General features: G+C 37.6%; 2 protein-coding genes across 2 annotated transcripts; one reads left to right on the forward strand and one right to left on the reverse strand.

Annotated features, from left to right (window-relative positions):
• The first annotated feature begins 404 nt into the window (after nt 1-404).
• capn2l (calpain 2, (m/II) large subunit, like) lies at nt 405-10,399 on the forward strand. The gene is made up of 21 exons (XM_043223935.1): nt 405-678; nt 1,707-1,776; nt 2,589-2,707; nt 2,960-3,093; nt 3,178-3,346; nt 3,505-3,588; nt 3,861-3,946; nt 4,891-4,965; nt 5,069-5,229; nt 6,241-6,410; nt 6,520-6,531; nt 6,617-6,828; nt 6,908-6,944; nt 7,027-7,092; nt 7,179-7,236; nt 7,821-7,885; nt 8,009-8,077; nt 8,400-8,478; nt 8,558-8,674; nt 8,758-8,816; nt 9,800-10,399. The coding sequence occupies exons 1-21, from the start codon at nt 442-444 to the stop codon at nt 9,821-9,823; spliced, it is 2,103 nt and encodes a 700-aa protein (XP_043079870.1). The 5' UTR covers nt 405-441; the 3' UTR covers nt 9,824-10,399.
• A 5,866-nt stretch (nt 10,400-16,265) lies between these two features.
• b3galt11 (beta-1,3-galactosyltransferase 11) lies at nt 16,266-24,431 on the reverse strand. Its single transcript, XM_043222323.1, has 2 exons — nt 24,243-24,431; nt 16,266-18,266 (listed from the first exon to the last, which is right to left on the reverse strand). Exon 2 carries the CDS (start codon nt 18,245-18,247, stop codon nt 17,219-17,221), a length of 1,029 nt encoding a protein of 342 aa, XP_043078258.1. The 5' UTR covers nt 18,248-18,266; nt 24,243-24,431; the 3' UTR covers nt 16,266-17,218.
• Nucleotides 24,432-27,789: the final 3,358 nt, after the last annotated feature.

Raw genomic sequence — 27,789 nt, forward strand, 5'->3', positions numbered from 1 at the left:
GCCAATACTTAGTCAATGCAAATTTACACTGTACACTGCATTTATTGTCCCGAAAATGATCGTAGTCTAAGGCTCTCCGACCCCCCACCCCCTTTCCACAAGAACATTTGATCTAGTCCCATTATTAACAACACAACTGTATGAATGTAAAACTCCTGTATCCTATACTCTTCAATCTTGCCATTGATTCATGATCTGGCGCTTTCCTTGTTTTTTCCTCCTTTAACGCCTACAAGGTTGTCATGCCGTCGCGTTCATTTTGCTTTCAAATTATGTTTAGGTCATATCAAACGTAACAAATATACTTAACCAAACCATACAGATCACGCACCCACTATAGAGTTTTGCACCGATACCAGTAACGCCCCGGGTAACGCCCACTGCATGTAACTCGTTGTCGTCCGGGGCGCGCTTTCACTGTTGTTACGGAGAGGTCCAGAGATGTCAGGAATCGCAGCGAAGCTCCAGCAGAACCGGGCGCGGGCAGCGGGCATCGGAACCAACGCTCAAGCCGTGAAATTCCTCAACCAGGACTACGAGGCGCTCAAGCGCGAGTGTCTGCAGGGCGGACGCCTGTTTCAGGATGACACGTTCGAAGCAAGCGCATCCGCGCTCGGGTTCAAAGAACTGGGACCAAACTCCTCTAAAGTGCGAGGGGTTGAGTGGCTGAGACCAAAGGTGGGCGAAAGGTGTTAAATATTAAAATTAATGTCAATTTACTTAATATGCATTACATAAAAAATATATTTTTGTTACACTGATTAAATCTAGCTGCAGTATCCGAGGTTCGCACGGTTAAAGAAACAAATACTTCCCAAACAAGGTTGACTTCTTTTTATTCTTGTTTGCTCTAGGCAATCTTGCTTTCAGCATCTTGTCGTTCAGTGTTTGGTAATTGTATGGTCCGAAGCTTCCTGTATCTGGGTGTGTTTGACATTTTCTTTTTTTGAGGCACTGTGATCAGAAACCTGCTGGTCCACAGTTTTGGGTTGATACAGATAGTATAAGCATAAGTGTTTTAATACGTGTTTTATAACACCAACCAGTCAGCAGTCGGGAAAGATTCAAAAAGAGTCTACTCTTTAATGACCATGCATAGCTTGATAAACCACTTCAGAACCAGACAGGAAGTTATGTTGCATGCTTATGCTTTTGTGATCCATAATGCATTACTGCTGGCCACGAAACCTTTTAGAGTGAATTAAAGTGCATATGATCCTCACAGCTTGTATAATGGATGCTTATTGTTGTGTTCAAAAATGGAGTTAGTTTGACTCACAGCCTGTTCTATTTTTAACAAGTAAAAATGTATTTATTATTATTATTATTAATTAATATGAATGAATAAGATAATATTTAGCCGTGTCCCACGTTTTTCAACCCTGTTACCATGATATCCACCCCATTACAGAAAATATAGTTTATAATATTGTAATTACTTAGTATTTAATAAGGCATTATAGTTCAAACTTAATGTGATTAAAATTATTACATTTTTTTTGTTCTGTAATATACCACGTATGACAAATAAAGGTTGAACAATAAAAAAATCAACACAAAATCTAGTTAAATGTTATTTAAACTAAGCTTGCAACCCTGTTACTTGGCACTTTCGTATCCTATAAAGAGCAATTTTTCAGCAATGAACTCATCTCTTGTAAAGCTAAACCAGTGATTTATGTTTTCTGAATGTTTTTATCATCCAGCAACTGACATCCAACCCAATGTTTATCAGCGGAGGAGCGTCCAGAACTGACATCTGCCAGGGGGCTTTGGGTGAGTTGATTTAGCTGTAATGTATTTGCCATTGCGGAGCTAGTTTATAATGAAACTTTAGAAATCGAGACAACAAAAGATCGTATAGTATTGCCCCGTATAGAATGACCGGCAGAAATGAGCCATTGAAACGGTTAACCACTAAAGCAGTTTTTCTGGTTGAGGAAGTTTCTATGGAAGGCGAACGGAAGACATTGAAAATCGTTTGAATTGTACAGGGAAACACCCTCATTCATTCTAATCCATATTTCTTAAATGATGACCGCCCATTTTTCATTTCTGGAGACCTTGCTCTTAAAGAAATAGTTCACCCTAAACTTTGGTCAAAAGCTAAATGAATCAGCAGGACAGAAGGGAATCCCTGTTGTGCAATATGGGAAAAGCGAAACGTTTGTCTACACAGCAACTCCCAAACACACACATAGACACTGTTAAACCTGTTCTGTCCCATACAACACAAACACTGATGTCCTTTCATCCTGATCATAAGCCACTGTTTTCTCACACGCAAAAATACCCCAGGTGTCAGGTGACTGCAGTTTTCCGCTAAAGTCAGTGAATCAAACGATGCCACTGACTCTACTGCCGACAAAGGAAATGTCTGTCGTGCAAACGAGTTGCAAAATGTGAAATAATTGGAGAGGTGTTGTCTGAAACATGCCAGAACAACTTAAAAGTTATGTCATATTTGTTTTACCGATATTGTAGCATGTCATTGTTTTGTGTGTTCTCAGAATGAGCTGTAAAATCGAATGAATAATGAAATGAAAATGCAGTTATTGTTAGATTTTAGTTTTCTGCTGGTTTTCCAGGTGACTGTTGGCTTCTAGCTGCCATCGCGTCTCTTACCCTCAACCAGGACGTGTTCGCTCGTGTGGTCCCGTCTGGACAGACTTTTGACGGAGACTACGCTGGAATATTTCATTTCCAGGTTCATTGTCTCTTGTTCATGTAAAAAAAATATTACAAATACTATCATATACTTATATAACTTATTTTTTGATGAGTAATATGCATTGCTAAGAACTTAATTTGGACAGCTTTAAATGTGATTTTCTCCATCTTTGTATGTGTTACCATACATTCAGAAACAGCAGTGGTGTTACACATCTACATGAAGTTATACTTTGAAGACGTTTGTCAGATGTTCCATTAAAGTTTACATACATCTATTGTCTCTCAGTTCTGGCAGTTTGGTGAATGGGTGGACGTGGTCATTGACGACCGTCTTCCTACAAGAAACAAAGAGCTGCTGTTCGTCCACTCCGCCGAGGGCTGCGAGTTCTGGAGCGCCCTGCTGGAGAAGGCCTATGCAAAGTGAGTAATCAGGAGGCTCGACTCACTAGCATGTGAACCAAACTTCCTCTGAGATAATAATGAAAATCGGCTTCCTGTCCTCAGGGTGAATGGCTGCTACGAAGCTCTGTCTGGTGGCTCCACCACCGAGGGCTTTGAGGACTTCACTGGAGGCATCGCTGAGGTCCACGAACTAGCAAAAGCAGGTCCAAACCTCTTCAAAATCATCCAGAAGGCTTTGAGCTGGGGCTCGCTGCTGGGCTGCTCCATAGATGTGAGAAATTTACTATTTAAGAGTGTTTTCAGTTGCTCAACCTTATAATTACTAGTGTGTAAGTGGAGTTGTTGTGTAACTGTCATACTGATAGTCAGGCAAAACCAGTTCTGTTGTGTATGTGTTAATAATGTTTGTTTCGTTTCGATTTGATTTAGATCACAGACTCAGCTGATTCAGAGGCCATTACTAGTCAGAAACTGGTGAAAGGACATGCCTACTCGGTTACAGGAGCCGAAGAGGTTAGTGGTCAATATATTTTTCATTTTGAACACAAAAAAGATGCTCTGAAGAATGTTGGTAGGGAAACAGTTGACGGTACCCATTGACCTCCACAGAGTTTTTCCATACTATACAGAAGACAGTGGGTACCATCAATTGTTTGGTTTAAAAACATTCTTTAGAAAATCTGCTGAAAAAGAAACTCATGCAGGTTTATAACAACGTGAGGGTGAGTAAATTAATATTCCTTTAAACTGGTTTGCATAGAATTTATGGTTGATTTATGTTAAAGGTGGAATACAGGGGCAACTTAACCAAACTGATCCGCATCAGGAACCCCTGGGGGCAGGTGGAGTGGACCGGAGCCTGGAGCGATGGGTGTGTAACCCGGTGTTGACCTCAACACACACACACAATGTTACACGACTGTAACTAACAAGCATGTAAAGCTTTATTTCTGAAATCCAACTGAGGTTTGGCAGAGAGTAGCCACACCCCCCTGTTGCTGTGAGTTGTTATAGGAACTGTTATAGAAGCCCTTATGCCCTCGGGTGTAGGAAGGAGAGGATAATTGCCGTCCATCCTTCTCCTTATGCAGTGTACACCTAACTTCCTCATTTCACAACAAGATCAGGAGATACCCAGCTCTGACGCTTAACTTTTTTTAGCTTAAAAAAATGTGTCATGGTTTTAAAACTGATAATAGTAAGGAATGTTTCTTGAGCAGTGAATCAGCACATTGATTTCTGAAGGATCATGTGAAACTGAAATTTAGTAAAACAAAAAAGCTTTAAATAATATTTCACAGTGCTGTTTTTAAGCACCCATATTGTAGATAATGAAAGGTTCATGTGTTTTGGGAGTCCCCAACAGATTGACACGAATACAAGGTCAAAAAAACACTTTCATTGTCTTATAATTGGCTTTTTTTTTACCTTACTTGCTCGACGACTCACAAACGATTCGCTCAATTATTTATTTTTTCAAACCCCCGCTTTGCATGATGCTAGTCTGCGGTGTTTGCTCGTTTGGTCTCATTTTCATCTCACCATGCCTGTAATGGCTGATGAAGCAGGGTTTGTGAGCGTAGTTCACGTTCAAGTTTTCATTCACTTAGACAATGCATTTTCAAAAATCCATAACAGGGTTGCTTTAACTCAGCCTTGGTGAGCATAAGAGTCTTCTTTCAAAAACATAAAAAAGTCTTACCGACCACAAACCTTTGAGTGTTGCTAGAGACATGCAAAAGTTTCAAGCCAAATGCAAAAGTCTAGCCGAACAATGAGAAGGAAATTCAGTAATGGCATGTGATTGGTCTGCAGGTCATCAGAATGGAGGCAAATCAGTGACAGCGAACGTGAGAAACTGAGCTGCAAAGCAGAAGATGGAGAGTTCTGGTAACTGGCGCATGTGTTTTTGTTGATTTATTTATTCGTTAACTTATACATTTTAGATAAGGTGTTTTTAAGGTCATTGACAGGATATTTCCCTGCATGCCAGGATGTCATTCTCTGATTTCCTGCGTTATTACTCGCGGGTGGAGATCTGTAATCTGACCCCTGATGCTCTGACAGATGACAGCGTTAATAAGTGGGCTCTGTCCAAGTTTGATGGGAACTGGAGGAGAGGATCAACTGCTGGAGGATGCAGGAATTACCCAAGTAATGAACGGAGTCAGCTGTCTGATAAACATATGATAATGTATTATATTATTTCAAATATTTGACCAAGAATAGAAAAGAGTACTTGTCACAATGCAGGTTGAGGCAAAGAAAGGCAGATGTGAATGCAAATGCAGCTCAAACATTGTTTAGTAAAATAGCTCGAAACCGAAACAGAAACTAGAACTTGGTGAAAGTAATCTGCAATCATGTAAATAAACCAGAGCATGAAAACTAATGGAACAAAGAAAACAAGATCATGCCAACTGAATGTCCAAAGAAAACAAAACTAAATTTCTAAAAAATAAACTGAACATGACAATACTAAACAACTGCAAAAAAAAAACAACAATAAAAAACTAAATAATACTAAACAAAAATGACAGTAAAAACAAAGTAATACTAAACAAAATAAAGCAATACTAAACAAAGATAACTACAAAACAATAATATACAACAAAATATGCAACAAAAAAACCTAAACAACAGCAAAAAAGTGAAACAAATACAGCAAACAACAATAAAAAGGCTAAACAAAACTAGCGAAAATACTAAAAACAATAAAAAGGCTAAACAAAAAACAACAACAAATGAAATCAACAGCAAGAAACATAAGAAAAAAATTTTATATAAAATAATTCTGAACAAAACATCAGCAGAAATTAAAGTAGGCTAAAAACAATTGCTAACAAAAACTAAACAAAAAATTAAACAATCAAAAAAAACAACAAACTGACAGCAAAAATACTGAAAACGATAAAAGCAAAACCAAATAATAAATAATGCTAAATAAAACCAACACAACAGCAAAAAAGCAAACAAAAACGACAAAGCAAAGCGAAACTAGTAAACACTAGTAAATAAATGCAACAAAAAAGCTAAACAAAAGAATGCTGCACAAAAACGACAGCAAAAAGCAACCAAACGAAATACTAAACACAAAACAACTTTGTTTTGTATTTTAAAGTACGACAAAAAACGTGTGCTTGACCTTCATTATGTTCCCGGCAGACTCGTTCTGGATGAACCCTCAGTTTTTGATCAAGCTGGAGGAGCAGGACGACGACCCGACCGATAACGAAGTAGGCTGCAGCTTCGTTGTGGGTCTGATCCAGAAGAACCGCCGCAAAATGAGGAAAGCCGGAGAGGACATGCACACCATCGGCTTCGCCATCTACGAGGTGTGCCTGGAAGTAGACCATCTAGACAATCAGAAGATCTGGTCCACCTTCCTGCTTGTTCCCCGCAAGATCTATTCATTATTTCACTTTTTCTTATTATTCTCCACAGGTTCCTCACGAGGTATGGACTGCAGATGGTGGAGCGGCAAACCCACTTTTTGCTACATAACCAAATAATCTAATTTCATTGCAATATTCTGTGGTAGTTTGTCGGGCAGAGGAACGTCCACCTGGACCGTAACTTCTTCGTGAGACATGCTTCAGCGGCCCGCTCTGAGACCTTCATCAACCTGCGCGAGGTTTGCTCTCGCTTCTGTCTGCCTCCCGGAGAGTATCTCATCGTACCCTCCACCTTCGAGCCCAACAAGGACGGAGACTTCTGCGTTCGCATCTTCTCTGAGAAACAGGCAGACTTCCAGTGAGTTCCCGGCCTAAAATAACCAGATCCCTTCCAATGAATGTCTATTTCTGCTGACCGAAATGTGTTTGTTTATTAGAGAGCTTGATGACTCTGTCGCCTGCAACGTTCCTGAGGTAAAGTTCTCCATGTGTCTAATATGAATGTAAAACTGTATTATGACACGAATACGCATTGTATCGATTTAATTTTTCATAGATTAATGTGAAGGAGGGTGATATTGACAGCCGGTTCAAGAATCTGTTTGGACAGCTTGCTGGGGCAGTGAGTATTACAGGATAAATGCTTTAATTATGCTCTTTTTGTTCATATTTATGTTTATAAACCATATACAATCTTTTCTCCACAAGGATGCTGAAATCTCAGCATTTGAGCTGCAAAATATCCTGAACAAAGTGATATCTAAACGTAAGTCATTTAGCTTTTTATATTACATTTGTACAGTACATAAGACAATATTGAATTGAGTATTTTATTAATAAATAATATATCATTTAAATAAATTTTTTTAGCTTAAATCTGTAACTTGTTTTAGCTTAAATTTGTCAAATATTTAATGAATAATGTAATTAGTGCTAATCCCGATTACGATTTCAAATCGAATTCAAAATAAAAGTTTTTGTTTGCATAACACGTGTGCATAGTGTGAATATTTATTATGTAAATATAAATGCACACAAACGCATGTACATATTTAAGAAAGATATGTTATGCATATATATTAAATATATTTATAAATAATAGAAATTTATTGAAATATTTACGTAGCAAAAACTTTTATTTTGAATCTGATTATTTGCAATTATTTGACAGCGCTAAAATTTATATTTAATAGGTATTACCAATAAATAAAACAATATATAACAAAAATTAATAAACATGTTTTCACTATAAAAATCTGTGAAATATATAGTAACAAATAAAATAACATATAACATAACATAATATATATATATATGACCTGTTTCCAATTCTTTCTTTTGTTTTTAAAGGTAAAGACATTAAAAGTGATGGATTTAGTTTGGACACTTGCCGCAACATGGTGAACTTACTGGATGTATCCTTTTGAATCAGTACACAAGACGAAACGGATCAGTTTTATAAAAATAATTCAATAGACTGCTTAAATTATTCATTTCTGCACTATTCCGGTCTGTTCTTTTCTTTACTGGTGTCTCAGAAAGACGGCAGTGGAAAACTGGGCATCGTCGAATTTAAGATTCTCTGGACTAAGATTGAGCTGTACCTGGTATGTTTTCATGCTTGCTTTCATCTTCATTATTTGTACAGTCCGTCTTTGAAGGCGGCAGACTGTTAAACCAAAACGCATTATACGAGTCGGCAAATTTGTAAGAATTTCGAATTTTGTACGATTAGTCTAAAACCCCAGCGACGAGTGGGTTTAGGAGCGGGTTTATGCGTTGGTTCTTACAAAATCACACAAATTGGCAACTAGTAAAATACGTACGAATTCGTACAAATTAGCCAACTCGTAAAACATGCACGAATTGCCGTGAGAACGGACTGGTTAAACATAACATTGCGGTCCGTCCGTGTTTGTGTTCGGTCAGGACATCTTCTGTAAAGCCGACAAGGACAAGTCCGGCACAATGAGCTCCACGGAGATGAGGGAAGCCATAGGGAAAGCAGGTCAGATCTTGCGCCTTTAAGGGAAAATTTCGCTCAAACTTACAAACATCACGCATTCACCCTCTCGTCGTTTCTACAGGCTTCTCTTTGAACAAGGCCCTCCACCAGATCATGGTCGCGCGCTACAGCGACGACGAGTTCACCATCGACTTTGACAACTTTGTGGGCTGCATTGTGCGCCTTGAGAGCATGTTCAGTGAGTGTCCGGAAAACGACCGCATTCAAACGAAGACCGATATGCGATGTTCTGCGTTTACTTATCAACTTTCTCATTCGCAGAAACGTTTAAAATGCTGGACAAGGATAAGAGCGGCACGATAGAGCTGAGCTTTTTTGAGGTTTGTGTCTCCGTCATGCGACATGCCACGTTTATGACACGTTTTTTGTTCCGCTGACATCTTGGCATCAGCACGTTTTTGAGACCTATTTTGCATTACAAATATTTACACCAAACTGCAGGCCAAAAGAGAGCAGCATTTCGTAGTTAATCGTGGTTGGCCGTACTACAAATGGAACGTCCTGTTGAGTGCATTGCATTGTGGGATGCAGTTTTCTACCAGGAAATTAAAAAAAAAGGCAGAGGTAATGGCAGTGGTAAAAAATAGCACCATTTGTCACAATTCTTTGAAAATAGTCAGAATCATAAGATGCTAACTCGGAAATGTGATTTTTCCAATCCCCAATTTAATTGCACTCCTGACTTTTTTCCTCTGCAAATCTAGCAATTCTCATTTTATAACTTGCAGTTTTTATTTTATATCTCTTTTTTTTTCACAATTTCTCAAATTATCAGAATTGTGAGATAAAGGGTCACCGTTGCCTAACCCATATTCTGTGCGCATTAGCGCCTTTTAAAAAGTCTTCATTAACTCTTTCCTAACTTTCCTTTCCTAGTCACAGTACATTCAGCATCTGGCTCATACTCATCATTTTCAATGACTTCATGTTCAATATTTTGATCACTGGCAGCTCATTCACCACATCCGGCATCAAATGGCATAGACATCTATATTGTAATTGCTCTACAGTAAAGCCGTTCAAACCAGGCCAATTTTTGCTGATGATATTAGCTTGTGTTATGCCTTCGCTAATTATGAGTGACACATCAGATCATCATTGTGCATGTAACAGAGCCACTTTGAGGAAAAAAAGATGCATTGTGCATATTGAATCATCAAAAATTGACATACCTCAGGTAGAAGAATAGGAATATAACATATATATATATATATATATATATATATATATATATATATATATATATATATATATATATATATATAAAAGATATATTTAAAAACTGTATTTTGTCTCACTCTAGTGGCTGAATTTTTCCATGCTTTGAGGAAAATGGGCGGCAGATTCTGGACGGCTGGGTGGAGATCTGAAGTTTCTTTCACGCTGCACAGACACTGACATCCCTGGAATATCTCACACGTGTCATAAAAACAATAGTTCATGTTCTCCAGATTGAGACCTCCGTGAAAAACGGATGGATTTCAAGCTCCTGCGCTGCGTAATAGAATTCATATTATGGCGGTTCACTGAAGGGTATTTACTAGTACAGATGACAAACATATATGAAAAAATATGTCTCTATTTAAAAAAAAAAATGTAATCATAAGCAAAAGTAAATAAATCTTGTGACTTTTAAGAACAGTGACCTTGAGCATCATGTCTTGCTGTAAATACAACTAAGTTTAACTAACTTATAAGCAAATATTTTTGTGGAAGAAACACTATTTAAGCAAAAACCACCAATTTTACTTAAATCGTTCATGTGCAATTGTGTGTGTTATGACAACAAACAAACTCGTGTTTGCAGCGACGCATTTATTAACGGAGGTTAAAAGCATAAATGTGAACTGATGGCACAAATCATGTAATAAAAAATATCACTTGATTTAAAATACTGGGTAAATTGTTGTGTTTTGTGTCGATTCTTCCCTAAACAGGCCAAATACACACCTTAAGGAACACTGATTTTAGCAATTTAAACAGCTTGATTTCAATTTCAATTTGTTGTGGTACTTTAATATCGGTATTAAACACTTTTTTTAAATTAAAAGCAGAGACGGTAATCAAATCGACAATAATAATAAGCGTCCCCATATAAATATGTATGTACTGTATCCTATATATAAAAGAGTTCATTAGCAAAAACAGCCACAATTAAACATAATTTTTTAAGTCATGTATTTATTGTTTTATTGTGTATGTTAGCTGCATTTTTTTTGACCTAGTAAAAATAACCCAACTGCAGAGATTAGCTGAAATGCACAACGGAAAAAAACACGATTTGTGAAAATTGTTAAGTTATCTGTTTTTGCAAATGAACTCTATGTACTCTGCCTGTCTTTGTTAATTTGGTAAGTAATGCTCTTATGTTTTGCCAAAGGCATAAAATGTGGTTTGTCCACTTACTTTTTATAATACAATAATAAAGACGCATGTCAATAAACATAACGCGGTGAACTACCACGAATGGCCTTCAGAAGGCGGCAGAGAAGCTCTGCTACAAAAAAAAATCAGTTGCACGTGGTGTTTACAGAAGCCACGCTATCTGTAATCTACCAGTGAAACTGAGCGGCACCCATATGCAGGCCGTAAACAAACAGTTTCACGCCAGAGGCTTTCAAATTCAAATCAAATTCAAATTCAAATTTTATTTGTCACATACACATACATACATGGTACGACATGCAGTGAAATGTTTTTTACAACCGTCCAGCATCAAAATAGAAAACAGAAAACAGAATTTAAATATATATAAATATAAAATATATGTATAAAAATATGTATAAAAAAGTGTGCAAAGTTTAAAAAATAAAGTGTAAATAAGTGTAGAATATAAAATATAAAGTGTAAAATGTAAAAGTGGCTGTGCGAATGTCCAGTGCAAAGTGGCTAGTGCAATTGTCCAAATGTAAGTGGCGAGTATCTGGGGAAGAGGGGTAAACATGGGAATCCCGGTGATTAGGTGCTGGGTGTTCTCTGGTTCAGACTCCGAATGGCCTGCGGGAAGAAGCTCTTCCTCATTCTCTCTGTGTTTGCCTTCAGGGAACGAAAGCGCTTTCCTGAACGCAGCAGAGAAAAGAGTCCATTGTTGGGATGGCTGAGGTCTTCCACGATCTTCCTGGCCCTGGTACAGCACCGCTTGTTGTAGATGTGCTGCAGCACAGGGAGCTCAGTGCGGATGGTGCGCTCAGCTGACCGCACCACCTTCTGAAGGGCTCGCCTGTCCTGCATGGTGCTGTTTCCAAACCAGGAGGTGATGTTTCCCGTCAGGACACTCTCGATGGTGCAGGTGTAAAAGTTCCTGAGCACCTGAGATGGGAGTCTGAAGTCCCTTAAGCGCCTCAGATGGTATAGACGCTGCCGGGCTTTCTTCACCAGGGTGTTGATGTGACAGGACCAAGACAGGTCCTGCGTGATGTGAACACCCAGGTACCGGAAACTGTCCACTCTCTCCACTGGGGTCCCGTCGATCATGATGGGATGGTAAGAGCGCACCTGCTTTGTGCTGAAGTCCACTATTAACTCCTTTGTTTTGCTGACGTTCAGGAGCAGATTGTTCTCCTGACACCATCTCTCCAGGTTGTTGATCTCCTGAAGGTAGGCCATCTCATCGTTGTTGGAGATCAGGCCCACCACGACAGTGTCGTCAGCAAATTTAACGATGGTGGTGGAGTTTGTAGTGGCCACACAGTCATGTGTGTACAGCGAGTACAGCAGGGGGCTTAGAACACAACCCTCAGGGGCTCCAGTGCTGAGAGTGAGGGAGGATGAGGTGTGTTTTCCCATCCGTACGGCTTGTGGTCTGTCGGTCAGGAAGTTGGTGATCCAGTGACACAGGGATGGGCTGAGTCCCAGGACCTCCAACTTCGAGGTGAGTGTGGAGGGAACTATGGTGTTGAACGCTGAACTATAGTCCACGAACAGCATTTTCACATAGTTCCCTTTCCTAAAATCCAGGTGGCTTGTGGTTGTGTGGAGGAGGTGTGTGATGGCATCCTCCGTAGACCGGTTTTGGCGGTAAGCAAACTGAAGTGGGTCCAGTGTGTCCGGTAGTGATGCGGTGATGAAGTCTCTGACGAGTCTCTCGAAGCACTTCATCACTACAGACGTCAGAGCTACAGGGCGGTAATCATTTAGGCAAGATGGTTGAGGTTTCTTCGGCACAGGAACAATGATGGACTCTTTGAAACATGAGGGGACTATAGACTGTTTCAGGGAGAGATTAAATATCTCAGTGAACACCGGTGCTAGCTGGTCAGCACAGGCTCTCAGAACCCGACCTGTGATGCCGTCAGGTCCTGCTGCCTTCCTGGTGTTCACTCTCCTGAATGCCCTCCTTTCGTAAAACGTTCGTTCTATGTTAATAACAATACATACATACAAAAAGGTTTTCGATTTTTTGGCGCATAGCTATAATTTCACCGCCAACAACACTGCGTCTGACTCAATACTCCAGTTTCCGTGACTTAAAATGTATTATGCAAAAACGGAAGCCAATATGTGGTATGGCGTAACTACGGTTTCGCTGAATAGCACTGTTAAATACACGATGTAACACAAGATAAACAACTTACATTGTTACGAATGCCCGCAAAGGGCACCAGAGCGCTGATTGATGAATGCTGACCAAACATTTAATTCAAAGGAAAAGCCACAGCCTGTTTAACGTCTTCAACAAAAACGAGAACATCCCAACCCTGACCGAAGTTAACCATGTTTTTATCACAATTTTATTTTGTGCGATTTCTGAATGTTTGAGACCATCAAATCAATCGCGCATAATTAATAAAATCATAGCTGTAAATAACTGTTTTTTTGTTTGTTTGTTTTTTTGAGGAAGGCCACAGCTAAAGCATTAGTGGATCTACATTATATGTAAGCTCCTGTGAGAACTGTACACGTGCGACTAAATATCTATTAATATCTCTGAGTTTGAAATATCCTCCCGAGACCCAGCTATACGGTTTTTGGACATTATATTTCTACAAGACATCACATGTCACTGTTTTAAGTCTAGATGTCCTGTACAGAGCACATTCAGAGACACCAAACCTGTTTCATAAAACAAGTTTTAATTTAATTTAGTCAGAGAAATTTTCAACCAAATCAACTCGCAATAAGTTAGACTTAATGAAATAAACCTGGCTTTGGTAAACTCGTTTTATGAAAAAGGCACAGGACATTATTTTCAGGACAGCATCTGAAGCAAATGCTCTGGGTTTTCACGTCCGAATATGACTTCCTGTTAAACAGAACAACGTCCACTGTAGACGACACCTGGGACTGAAAGAATGTTTATTATGCATTTTGGGAGACATAACAGTTGAATAGAATACATCAGAATTCATGTTATTACGAACATCTGGCCAGTTATTACATCAATTTGTAAAACAGATACAGTGTATAGACAGTTGTATAAAGTATAAAGTATGTAATATTATTTTCTCTCGAAAGAAAGAATCTGAATCCTTGAAACAAGTCATTTTTAAAGCAAATCTGAAGTCGCTTCGTGTTGACTTCAGCATGAAACATTAGCATAGGCCCACAGCCCGCCCACTTGGGTTAGTCTGAATGAAAATGCAAACGAATTCTTTACCACTAGATGCCAATTTTGGAGCTATGAAAATACCAGTATTCTTGGTAACAACTGTAAACAAAGCAGCACTGCCCTAACAGATATGCTTCTTTAACAGGCATATTCCCAGCAAACACACGATGTTCCCCTTAAGTCAGTTTGTTATTAAACCAAAATATAACATTGGGTGAATGTTCTTTTTAGGTTGTTTTTGCAACCATAAAACAATGCTCCAGTAATGTTGCTGGATTGTTGTTTTTAAACCTATAAATAACCTGTACAGAGCGTTCCCTCGTGGTTATTTTTAGGGTAACTTTTGCAACCAAAAATATAATGTTCCCAGATGGTTGCGGGGTTTTTTAAAAAACCTAAAAAACAACCTTCCGTTTAAGAAACGGCTGTACACTCAAAGGCTAGGGAATACCCATAATGCAGTGCATTATTAATTGCGATTGTCGCATGGTGTAATACAGCGTAATACCACACAGGTGCAAATTCATTGTACATTGATTGTCAAACCGTGTAACTTTATGCGTAATTTCCGTGACAGAATTCAAGATAAACCCTTTAATCTTATTACAGTGCCAAAGAGGCGGTCTTTGCGATGCACTCAGTGTTCGAATTCACATACTCGTTTTCATCAAAGACTATAGAGATACAAAGACGGTTTATTCCTATACTGTAGGAATGGGAGAAAGTGCAACTACATTCTAAAAATTACTAAATTCACAAGGGTTTTTTTGTCTGGACGTAATCTTCAACTAGGACTTTTGGGTGTGGTGCTGGAGTCAACATAATGGTTTGCATACGGTAATGCTGTTTTTTTGTTTTACTGTAGTTAGTAGGTCAGTCATTTAGCGGCTTTGTCGCTGTTCTCACGATGAGGTAATTCTCGTCTTTACTGCAGATGAAGAAAACTCGAACACCGTGCAGTTAACTGCTGGGAGGAACAGATATGTTAAGTCAGATTCAAATAGTCTGGATAGCTTCGAGCAAATATTTACTTCAGTTGTCAGCTCTAAACGATTCATTAAAATGTAAATGCTACTTAAAATATAACCCGCCACGAAATAGCTCTTTTAAATCATCTCAAAGCTAAAAGACATCACCTACGGACACCGGCCGAACCCCCACTGGACACGGTAAACCAAATCACCTTCTGCAGAGCTCATCGTCTTCATCACGTTCAAATAAATCACGACCCACTGGAACTGGAACTCATCGAAAGTAAAGGCAAAGAACTGAAGGGAACAAGCGATCAGTTTCTACGAGAAATTATTAAACACAGAACATTTCCTTATGCTGTCATGAAGAGACACAAGCATTCAAATATAATTGTTGGTGAGCTTTGCATCGAAAGGACAACTCTACGACTCCAATATCACTCCATGGCTCTTTTAACTATCCATGAGACATCCTACAAGCAGTGACCGTCGTACATTATATATGAACAGCATACACCCCTCTCCCTCCCTCCTTATACGCATAAGCCCACATGGATCTTACTCCAACCTCTGCGTATTTGTTTTGTCTCATAACTTTCCACTTCTGTTTACGTACCTATATTTCTTTTGACATGCTATATGTGCACAAACACTAACATGTGAATGATCAAGTCTATCTGGATTGTTGCAATTCTCTAGAAATATGCATATTTTTTCCATTTTATTTTCCCACAAGACATTAATAATTGCGGCAACACTTAAACCGATGTCTTGGAATGTGCTTCAAGCCCGAGGCGAAAAAAAAAGAAAAGAATTAACCACTGAACGAAACTGAGGGCAGTTTCTTTTTTACAAGAAACACACATTTAAATAACGATGACTCATCCTTCCTTCATAACATCTTTTCATTACTACGAGACACAAATAATATAATTATCGCTGGAGACTTTAATACTGTCATTAACACTTCTCCCTCACCTTTATCATTGACTTTTATCTATAGATTCAAATTGGCTTATTTGTATATTTATAACTATATATATATTCATTCATTCAGACATTTCTATTTGTTTAGACTTATGTATATATTGAGATTTACTTTTATAGTATGTGTGTGCTGTGTGTATATATATATATATATATAACAAAGACACACTTGGTCAATATGGTCAAATATCATCAAAGAATGTGAAAAAGATGATAGAGTGGAATCATATTTCTTTGTCATGACATTGTGGCAGTGTTGGGGAGTAACGAATTACACGTAACGGAATTATGTATTTAATTACAAAACAAATGAAACCACATTACAGTCACTCATGAAAATGGTAATAAATAACAGAATTACATTGGAATATCTTTTTCAACACCTATACAGACACAATAAATTTCTTTTCCCAAAATGCATCAATTGCTCTAAAACACGAGACACCAATGTTTCAGGAGTTTAGGACACGCGTTTATTCAGCATCATTTTCTTTTTTCTTATTTAGGTTTACATATATGCTTCGTCTTTCAAGATCAACAGGTTTTTTCCTAATGCACTGTTGGATGCCATCGTTTCCTGTCAAGGGTTTGATTAAGCCTGCTTGCTTGAAAAGTTTTCAAAATGATTAACATTCGAAAACATTTGTTAGAAATTCAGAGAAGTTATCAAGAAGTCACACTACTAAATAGGGTAACATGAAATCTGTAATATTTCCAAAGTAACCTTTTCCCAACACTCGGCATATGAGTGTGCGCACGCTTAGGTTTCGGATAAAAACACACTAATTACTTCATGTAACAAAACCTTTTCGACAGCAAGTGTCCTGTTCTCGAACAGAACCGAGTACCGTTGTTTTGTTTGGCAAAAGCAAGAGAACATCAACAAGAAAATGATTTAATTATTAAACGAACAAACAAAAAAAAAAGGTGCGATAACATAGTTTTTTCCCCTGCGAACTAATAGTTTTTCTTCTTTAACACGCCTTAAACTTTAAATAATAAAAAATATACATACATGTTTTTACATGTAACACTTTTGTCTTTGTTCCTGAGGATACTGTATGTTTCCAGCGGTTTCGTTTGAAACGGATAAAATGCTCACGCACATACACACGCAAAACGGTAAACTCGCGTAAAGTGAACCAGTAATTCAACGTAAAAAAAAAACCACACACAAAATAACGCAGTACGTCCTATTAGTTGGAACGTTTCCACCTCAACACGGATTGCTGGTTGAATAAATATCTGTCCAATAAGACGTCATTTGATTTGTGTTTGCCGTAAGCACTGCTATCAGTCCCGAATAGTAACAGCGATTGTACTGCGGCAGTGTCACTACAAACTGTTCCATATTTGGCGGTTGCATTGGAACGATGCCCAAACGTTCCAAACACATGCCAAGATACGCATCCTCGATATATATGGCCTTAATGTGCTTCGATTCCTGTAAAAATTTCTGCGGCAGGTCTAAAGAAATGATGTAACACATGCCCAGAGGATACGGCGGATACGTGTCTCTGGAGTACACGTCGTAGGGGATGTAAAACTTGTTCTCGGGATTTCGAATGACAATATTTCCGTACCACACTAGCCCGGTCATGTAGTTGGTTGGCACTGGGTTCAGACTCACAAGCATGTTTATTAGATTGTTCATATTAAGTAGCACGTCAGCGTCCACTTTCACAGCGAAGGACGCCTGTAGACAGCTCTTGTTGAGCCATTCCATCATCATCATGGTTTTAATGGTCAGGTTCTTGTAGGAATCCAGGAAGTTGCTCTGGAGAAGGTCTTGGTACTGCTGGCTCTCATTCTGGAGTTTTTCCTGCAACGCTTCTTGATCGTTTCCACTATGTAGGCCCATAATAAACAGCACCAGCACCGCTTTGTCCCCAATGAGCTTTTCTCCACCCCATGTCCTCCTGATGCCACTGCGTGCCTCTGTGTCCCAAGGGGGCACCGGGACTATAATCACCACGAAGGGCTTTTGCTGTTCGCATATCTCCGGTTGGTCAATGATAAATTTATATTTTCGGGGGTAGGCCACATGGTACAACCCTGGATCTTCCATTTCGGGTTCCTCATTTACAGGATCGTTACTTAGTGCTGCTGTGCTTTGTCGTTTTGGAAAGGGATACCTTTGTGGTTCTTTCTTGTTTTGGCCAGCTGTCATAGGAGAATAAAAGAGATACAGTAGTAAAGCAGTTCCTGGAACCAGGAGAAAAACCAGGAAACTCTTGTTGGACATCTGTCTTGATGAGGTACAACTGAAAGAACAGAAAGAGAGTCACAGGCAAGTAAGTGTCTAGTTTGTTTTTATGTGGTTTGAAACACTTTTAAACAATTTAAAACCAATTAATTGACAGGAAATATCATGTAGTGTAACTATTAAGTGAATATCACAGCGTATCCCATTACTTGGGACGTGTCCACCCAGCCCAATTGCACAGCAATTCGTACATATTTTATGAGGTGGCTAATTGGTATGAACTCGTACAACTTCACTAGTACAAATTCGAAGGATTTTAGCTAAAAACAAATCCAATCCTGAAAATTCTGAGTATCTGCCAAGAACAATCAAATGCGATATCAGCACCTTTTTTAATTTTTTTTAATCAATGTAAAATTTCTTTGCTTCTCTTTGTTGACCTGATCATCACTTTTTTTGTTTAACGCAATCTACTACATATAGTCAGCTTTTATTTTAATAAAAAAAACAAACAAACAAACTGAAAATTGGTTAATTCAGCAGCAAAAGATACTCGGGGGCGCACAAACATTTTATAAAAGCTAGCAAAACATTTTTATTTACAAATAAAAGTGGGGGACTAAATCTGGTAAAATGTTACACATTGCTCCTTGTATTGTTGCAAAATACATTAATGAAAAAAAACAATAGGCTACTTATTATAAAGTATATATTATAAAAATAAGCAACGTTTCTTTTAAATGTATTGCACAGTAATGAAGGCAGCAACATGTGGTAGATAACCAGAACAAAGTATTTTAATACGAAAGTCTCCAATACAGACCATTGATGCGGACACAAAGTGCTTATGTGCATCCTGTGGATAAGAAACTTAAATTTATTGACTTGAATATTCATCTGTACCTGACATTGAGCTAAGGAACAACTTCAGAAAACTTGAAATATAGTATACGAAAACTTTATTGTGTTTTATAATGTTTTTGTTCCTTTTGTGAGGCTCAGGCAATAACACAGAATATTATACGCATTACGCACAATATCCAACTTGGATGCCCTAAACCTAACCTTACCCATGAATAATGCCTAAAATGAGAGGAAATGACAGATGAAGGACACTGATGTATAAGCACACTGCAAACTATAAACTGGTTCTTCAAATCTGAATCAAAATATTGCCCCAGGGTCAACAAAGATGTTGATCTAGGAACATGTCACAATCAGCAAAATCTGGTTCTGCGTGTTGGTCCACCTCGATATGAAGTGCTGGTTAAATTAACGTCTGTTCAATGCAAGTGTCATTTCTGTCAAACTCCATCATTTGACTTTGATTTGGTAAACAATAGGTTTCAAATAGTTAAAATATTAACTGCTTCTCTGCTAATATTAACACTGTCGTAAATTGTACCTTTAGGCACACAACAGTTTGTCACTTGTACCCATAAAGGGACATCTTTGTACCTTATTTACCCTAAAAATGTTCATAGTAGAGGGCATATTACAACTTAAAAGGTAATAAAGTGAAGTTTCGGGGTAAATAAGTTTAAAAGCCATCCCTTTAAGAGTACCGAACCAACAACAAGCTGTTGAACTATAGCCTAAAGTATACTTTGATAAGCTACGCATTGAACTGTACAAATGCAAAGTATACTCCAGCAAACAGTGTCGATGCACTTTGTACTTTGGAAAAATGTCTTTGTACTTTTCTAAACTAAAGTTGCAGCTCTTTCATAACTCTCCTCACACATGGCTTACCAATCCAGATTTCTGATTGTTGTTGTTGTCACTTAAGTTTTGTTTTCTTCTGTGAAACAGCGGCCAGCGTTACCACTTTGTGGAACAACTGATTAATGCGAAACTAAGTCCGTGCACAAAATGTGCATACGTGACCTGTTACAAAAGCCAGATGGTGAGCCTACAGAACCTGTACGCCATTTTGGTTGACAAAATTTGTGCCAAACCCATCCTAGGTTTTAAATGTGAAATATATACAAAATAGTAAGTATGTACCAATTTTTCTGCGGTTTGTATATCTGCAGTCTTAGTTTTCTTGTCTCTGTCTGAATTATAAATATAAATTACTATAGCCAGAAACTCACTGCGCCTTTAAAAATGGTCCAAAAGAGGTGGGAAGACCAAAAAGTTGACAAATGTAAATTACTGCCACAGATATTTAGTTTCTCTCAAACCAATGCAGAATATTTGTGCTAGCTGTCTGTTCACAGTAGCCTTTGGGTGTGATCAACTTGTTAACACAGAATGTGACTGGACAACACAGTTAGCTTCCATTCTTGCTAGTTCTTTTTATATCGGTGAAGGAATTTAAGTTAAAGTAGTGGGCTTTTTTCGGGATTTTGGGAAGTCTGATTCAAACTAGGGGCCAAATGCTCCAAAGTAGGGCTGGGAGATATATATATATCATTATATCATATATATCCACGCGCATCTCTCCAGTAAAGCCGGCTCTTTGATTGGAGTAAATCTCCATTACCTGTTTTTAAATGGAGCCTTACTCCAGCCTTACTCCAAGTCCATGACAAAACCAAGAGTCTTGAGTACTTAAACTCAAGACACAATCATTGTCAACAAATGTATATGTCAAATGCATATGCAGTTCACATACTACACAGCCAGCATTCGCGAGATCCACTAATAGTGCAGATAAAAAAGGAAGACTCGCTTTAAGTAATCATATAGCATTCTATTTAAAAGGGTACGGTTCTAAATTAATTAAATACATCCACACATCTTATTTGAAATGCTAGGAATTTCTGACATACCATTGGGAAGCTCCAACACAGTACGCTCAGCCTGTCACACCAGAAACTCTAGTTCCTCTAATGTTTACTGAGAGATGTTAGTTTTCTGAGACGTTCATTGTCCCGTTTCTTAAACAGAAATTAAGCGTTGTGACGGAACAGAAATCTGCCATCTCTGTCATACTTTTAAGTAGTCTCAGACTTAGCCTATTCTAGAATTTAATAGGCTGATTTCCTGGAGAAAGACTAGAGCTACTTCAGGATTAAATTGGGGATTAAATTAAATCCACCAGGAGGCAGGTTTAACTTCAGATTAACGCTGTGTTTACTGTCTGTACATAAAATAGACTGTATTGATATAGTCTAATCTCTAATTGTTACATCATTTGAATTCCATAATTCATAGTTAAATTCTTTTAACCCCAAAAGTAAACCGTGCTTCCTTCGAGCTGGGTGTCTTTAAAATAGGCCCGTAATCAGAAGCACATTTTAAACTGGAATACAATTAAATTTAATTCACGTGCGTTATATAATCCTTTCTGGATTGCAATCCGCCATCAAAATGATTTTTTGTCATGTAATTATTCCAGATGCTGTGAGAATAGGCATATGGTGCTGCTAACGCAGAATAGTTTACGTATGTGATACTCTCCAAAACCAGGTGTGACAAGGAGGGGACGAATTGTTAAATAAAATCGATCATTTCTGCTCTCTTTACACACAAAAAGTATTCTCGTAGCTTCGTAAAATTGCGGCTGAACCACTGACGGCACATGGATTATTTTAATGCTATCATTGCTTCTGAGCCTTGATTGTGTTAGGATCCTTGCTCTGTATGGAGGGTCATCAAACATATCTTTATTTTGTGGTTATGAACAGAGGTCTTATAGGTTTAGAATGAAATGAGAGTAATAAACGGCCAAAATTTCCCTTTAAATGTCATGCATTGTGCAATTTTTTTGAAAGCTTTTGTCAAATTACACACCAACGGCAATGGTTCAGAAATGGAAAAAAAACACTTTTAAAGTTTGTTTTCCAGTTTTCTATGATTAAACTGAATAGATATGGGGAACTCAACGTGGCTACGTGTCCCGGTTGTTGAATATTAACCGTATTCCAAATATGGTCAACCGAATTTTAGTCACTTTACTTAACGCTAATGTGTATATATTTAAGGGGGAGTATCTGAAAGATACATAATGCTGAAACTTGGAATGCGTCTCGTTTCTCTCAGCTGCGAGGAACAGACCTGTCTGCCTGCTAAAAATAGTCAAGTTGAGGCATGTGGTCCCTCTTCTCACACATTGTTTTCCTGTCAACTAACCAAAGTTTGCTTCGGCTGGATTGTTAAAGCTTTAGAATTTCCTCATGCTATAACATGTGGAGCATAGTCATAGACCAAGTAGTATCAAGCTTTGCTAAACGGCACATTTGGCAAAATAGTTCATACTACCTCAAACTTTAAAACATTTGAGGTCTTAAAAAAAATCCTCACTCGTGTATAACCTTATTTTGTTCCACATCGTTTAAACTCAAACACAAAGTTAACAATTAATCCTGGTTATTCATACTCTAATGCGTCACACAATACATTCCCAAACCCTGGATTACTTTTGTTGTTGTTGTTGGGTCGTATTAGCAATCATGAACCACAAAGCCGCATTTGATTTTCAACCAATGAAAAATGGACACAAAGTCACATTAATCAGTTAACAGTTAGCCAACATAGCAATTAAGTGCACGCACAGGTATGCATCAACTCGTCTAAGCTGGGGGAACAACATAGTGGAATATGGAAAAAACTGTTGCGTTTTCCATTAAGATCCCAATATCTCGAAAAATCTAACCCAAAATATCTTAAATATTTTAGGCAAAATGTGCAATAAGGCATGGAAAAAACGGTGATGCACAAAAGTACATATTTTTATGAGAGCAAGTTGGTATAATATATATATATATATATATATATATATATATATATATATATATATATATATATATATATATATATATATATATATATATATAATATAGTTATAGAATGTAGTTAAAGTTCTTAGATTTTACTAAAAGACATAGTAATCTCTTATATATATATATATATATATATATATATATATATATATATATATATATATATATATATAGTGATGATATAAAATAATGATTTCTAAAATATTCATAATACAATCTTTGGTTGAGTTGGCTCAGAATGACCCATGTATTTAATTAGCAGAAATATACTTCACTAAATATATATGCATCTCTGACACTACTGAGTCGTAGACAAATTAGCTCATAATTATAGTTGTTTTTCAAACTATAACGTATATTTTGTATTAAAACAAACGTGCTGTTTCTCCCGAATTACGAAAAACTATCAAATCTGATTTGCCCTTTTAGATGGAGATGCAATCAGACAAAAATCATCTGAACAAGACAAAAATCTCATTTTATCGATGCAGGTACCGGTCAACGGCTGTATGCCAAACACGACAAAAGGTGCAGAGAGACCCCAGGCATGAGAGTGTCATTTTCATCAGGTTTGGCTGGTAAAACGATGACACTCACAGTTATTGTATTGAACAAGCAGACCAGGTGTGAACTTACACTTGCATTTTAAATGAGGCTGAAACTTAATGCTTCTCACTAGAAACCAAAGGTTTCGTGTATAATGGCATATAGGGAGAATATAGGTCAACTCTCTCATACACTTGCCTGTTTGTTTTGTGTTGATGTATTTTCCAAATGACACCCTTACACAAGACTTTTTTTTAAAATTAGGGTTACAAAACAGTTTCAGTATCATATTAAATTGATTTATTTGAAATGGTTTCCTAATTGTTGGCCCTGGCCTATTGTCATTATTGCCTAATTCAAAAATACATGTTGTATTATTAAAAGTATAGGGTAGTAATAGTAGTGCGAGTAATTACTCGTTTCATTAATGGGTCATATAAAAACAATTAGCTGACAAGCGTTTTTTTAATATATTTACACTACGGACTTATAAATGTAGCCTATGGAACTACAAATTGTAGTTTTGTGATAACATCAAATCAATATTCTATTAAAGAAATCAATTTCCGTAAAAAAAACACGTTCCCGAAACAGCTCCTCGCATTTCTCGCGATATTAGTTCGCGGTAACTTTGGCAACCACGCCAACTTAAAACCCACCGCTTGTTTCGCCCTCACTACTGTGCCGCGCGCTATAAAGTACTACAGATTAGTGCTGGACTACGAATCAAACTCTCGACGTAAACGTGCGTTTCTTACCTCGGGCGCGGTGACACCAGGTGAACGCCTCTGAACGCGTTTGAGATGTGTGATGAAAGAGGTTCACGCTCCTGGCGTTTCGACAGGTAAATTCAGCACTTTAATACAGTCGTGCGGTAAAGTGTGTCAATCGATGTTTGCTCCAGCAAACGAGAGCCTCCATCTGTAAAACAACAGGTGTTTCCGGCCCCCAACCACACCCTCGCTCGAGAGTTGCTCTTCCTCCTCAGGTATAAGCTACCGTCTTTTCATGTTGCCTAGGCCACCTATTTCCTTCAAGTACATCATGTGATTGTAATTGTGAATCTATAGGTATTAATGTTCCTCAGCTATATATAAAAAATATTCTAATGTTTTTTTATTATAATAATAATATTAATAATTCATTTTTATATTGTAATATTTTGTGGACAGCTGGTGGTTAATATCAAGTCACAGTAATGTTTTTAATGTAATAATATATAATAACGTGTTTGTCCACTCTGTGGTATGGTATGTGTTAGGTCTACAGTTTGAGTTAGTCATTTGTGTCAGTAATTTAATTATAAAAGTTATTTTTATGTAATTATTAATAAAAAACATATAGAAAAGGGTAATGGTTTTCAGTATAAAGAAGTGCTACAGATTGTTTAATGGCACCATGCACAAAAATTTTCAACAACAACTTTTCCATTTCCAGTTCAAATGATCCTTTAACTGGGTAAATTAGATGGGATATTTCATAATTACTTCATTATTCTGAAAAACGTATTTGTTGTTGACCATACTTCATTTTTTTCATATTTAGAGGAGAAAAAGACTGTTGAGCATTGCACACAATTCTTCTTTAATATATTTCTAATACGTGTCTACGTATACACTGTATCGCCATAAGTATTCGTCCTTGACTGGCATATGAACTTAAGTGGCGTTCCCATTCCTAATCCATTGGGTTCAATATGACGCCAGCCCTCCCTTTGCAGCTATAACAGCTTCAACTCTTCTGGGAAGGCTGTCCACAAGGTTTAGGAGTGTATTTATGGGAATTTTCGACCATTCTTCCAGAAGCGCATTTGTGAGTTCACACACTGATATTGGACGAGAAGGCCTGGCTCTCAGTCTCCGCTCTAATTCATCCCAAAGGTGTTCTATCAGCAAACAGAGTTCATTTCACTGGAACTAAGGGGCCAAGCCCAGCTCCTGAAGAACAACCCCACACCATAATCCCGCCTCCATCAAACTTTACACCAGGCACAATGCAGTCAGACAAGTACTGTTCTCCTGGTAACCACCAAACCCAGACTCATCCATCAGATCACCAGATGGAGAAGCGCGATTCGTCGCTCCAGAGAACGCATCTCCACAGCTCTAGAGTCCAGTGGCGTTGTGCTTTACGCCACTGCATCTGACGCTCTGCATTGCTCTTGGTGACGTATGGCTTGGATTCAGCTGCTCGGCCACGGAAACCCATTCCAGCTAATTAAACAAATCTGAAGGCCACATGACGTTTGGAGGTCTGTAACGATTGACTCTGCAGAATGTTGGTGACCTCTTAGCATCCGCTGACCCCGCTCCGTCGGTTTATGCGGCCTACCACTTCGTGGCTGAGTTGCTGTCGTTCCCAAACGCTTCCACGTTCTTATAATGCAGCTGACAGTTGACTGTGGAATACTTAGGAGCAAGGAAATTTCACGACTGGATTTGTTGCACAGGTGGCATCCTATCACAGTTCCACTCTAGAATTCACTGAGCTCCTGAGAGCGACTCATTCTTTCACAAATGTTTGTAAAAAAAAAAAAAAAAAAAAAAACAGTCATGCCTAGGTACTTGATTTTATACACCTGTGGCCATGGAAGTGATTGGAACACCTGACTCTAATTTGGATGCGTGAGCGAATACTTTTGGCAATATAGTGTATATATATTACTGCATTTATCCTTAACAATATTATTATCACCATTAAATATAATATTACAAGAAGTCAATGGTTGTTGGTTAGCATTAATGGAATGTGAAGAATTAAGTAATAATGAAAGACTTTTACTTGGGATTGCATCAAAAAATAACAGCACAGTTTTCCGGCTTCACAGGAATGTTACACTTTCTGAATATGACAAAAGCAAGCCATGTTCATTAAGCAACTGACTTTTGGTAAATATTCCATTGTCCCACCATGACTGATTAAAGACAGATTATATATATATATATATATATATATATACATACAAGATTTTTGTATATATTTGGTGGCAGTAAATATTTTAAAAACAAGGTAAGACCTTTGCTACCCTCTAGTGGCTGTAGAGCAGTAGCAGATTTACATTCTTATTCTTAAATTCTTATTCTGAGTTATTGTCTATGCAGGCTACAGATCTGGTCTGCTTATGTCATAAGAGTCCATTTTTGGGGGGGATTGATTTTTTTTGTTGTTGTTGATTTTGCATAGAAAGGGTCATATACAACTGTCCCTAATCTCAAAATCATCTTTATAATGAACAGAACTGACCCTTTGTTTGGATAGGACAATATTTGGTCAACAACTATTTGAAAATCTAATCCCAGGGTACATTTCCTTTAGGTAAGGAAAGTCAATGTATTGTTGGCTGTTGCTACAAATGTACAAACAGTATGTGATAGATAATGCTTAATGGACCTTTTTATCAACGTCAATATGTTATATTAATGGTTAGTGTATAATATATATTTTATATTTAATATCACTAGGTTATTTAAAATAATCACAAATGGATTTTTAAAGGAATAGAGATGACAAATTGCTTACTCACGCTCAGGTCATGTTGATTGTAGATGAGTTTGTTTGGTCAGATTTGGAGGAATGTAGCCCTTGCTCTGCAGTGAATGGGTGCCGTCAGAGTCCGAACAGTGCTTGATCTGTCCATATTTCACTTCTGATTCAAACAAGATGACTTTTTCACTGAAGAAAGCAATGTTATGGACTCATATCAGTCAGAAGCAATGGTTTGAAATGTGAAATGTTTTATTAATGCAGTTTTTCAACATTATGGGTATTATGTTTTTATCAGCTGTTTAGTCTTCTGACGGCACCCATTCAGAATCAATAATTGTATTTCAGTCAGAAGTACGTTTAAAAATCTTTAAATAAATAAATAAATAAATAAATAAATATATATATATATAAAAATGCATGTAGATTTTCACTTTATACAACACTAGTTGATGGATTGGATTTAATTGAATCACTTATTCTTGTAATGCATTTATTAGCGGTTTGTATTCTCATTCTGACGGCACCCATTCACTGCAGAGGATCCATTGGTCAACAAGTGATGTAATGCTTTCACTAAATCTGTTCTACAGAAGAATTGAACACCTTTGACTAAACATTATGACCCCAAATTTCCGGGTGAACTATTCTGTTTAAATACAAATATTTCATGTTAATATAAGGTCATTAAATCTTTATGCATAATATTTTAAGATGCCTTTCAGAGTATGCTTTTCAATTCAGCTTCTTTTTTAGGTATTTGCATTTTATGTAATATTCATTTCATAAAACGTTCACATATTTAGATTTCAAACAAATACA

The sequence above is a fragment of the Puntigrus tetrazona genome, chromosome 22, assembly GCF_018831695.1.
Source record: "Puntigrus tetrazona isolate hp1 chromosome 22, ASM1883169v1, whole genome shotgun sequence".
In the NCBI taxonomy this organism is placed as follows: domain Eukaryota; kingdom Metazoa; phylum Chordata; class Actinopteri; order Cypriniformes; family Cyprinidae; genus Puntigrus; species Puntigrus tetrazona.

What these genes read in the sequence shown, in the direction of transcription:
- capn2l (XM_043223935.1), top strand. Translation starts at nt 442, where the DNA reads ATGTCAGGAATCGCAGCGAAGCTCCAGCAGAACCGGGCGCGGGCAGCG. An exon ending in CTGGAGAAGGCCTATGCAAA is followed by an intron (nt 3,094 to 3,177) that starts GTGAGTAATCAG and finishes TCCTGTCCTCAG; the next exon opens with GGTGAATGGCTGCTACGAAG. An exon ending in TTGGACAGCTTGCTGGGGCA is followed by an intron (nt 7,093 to 7,178) that starts GTGAGTATTACA and finishes TTTCTCCACAAG; the next exon opens with GATGCTGAAATCTCAGCATT.
- b3galt11 (XM_043222323.1), bottom strand. Translation starts at nt 18,247, where the DNA reads ATGTCCAACAAGAGTTTCCTGGTTTTTCTCCTGGTTCCAGGAACTGCT.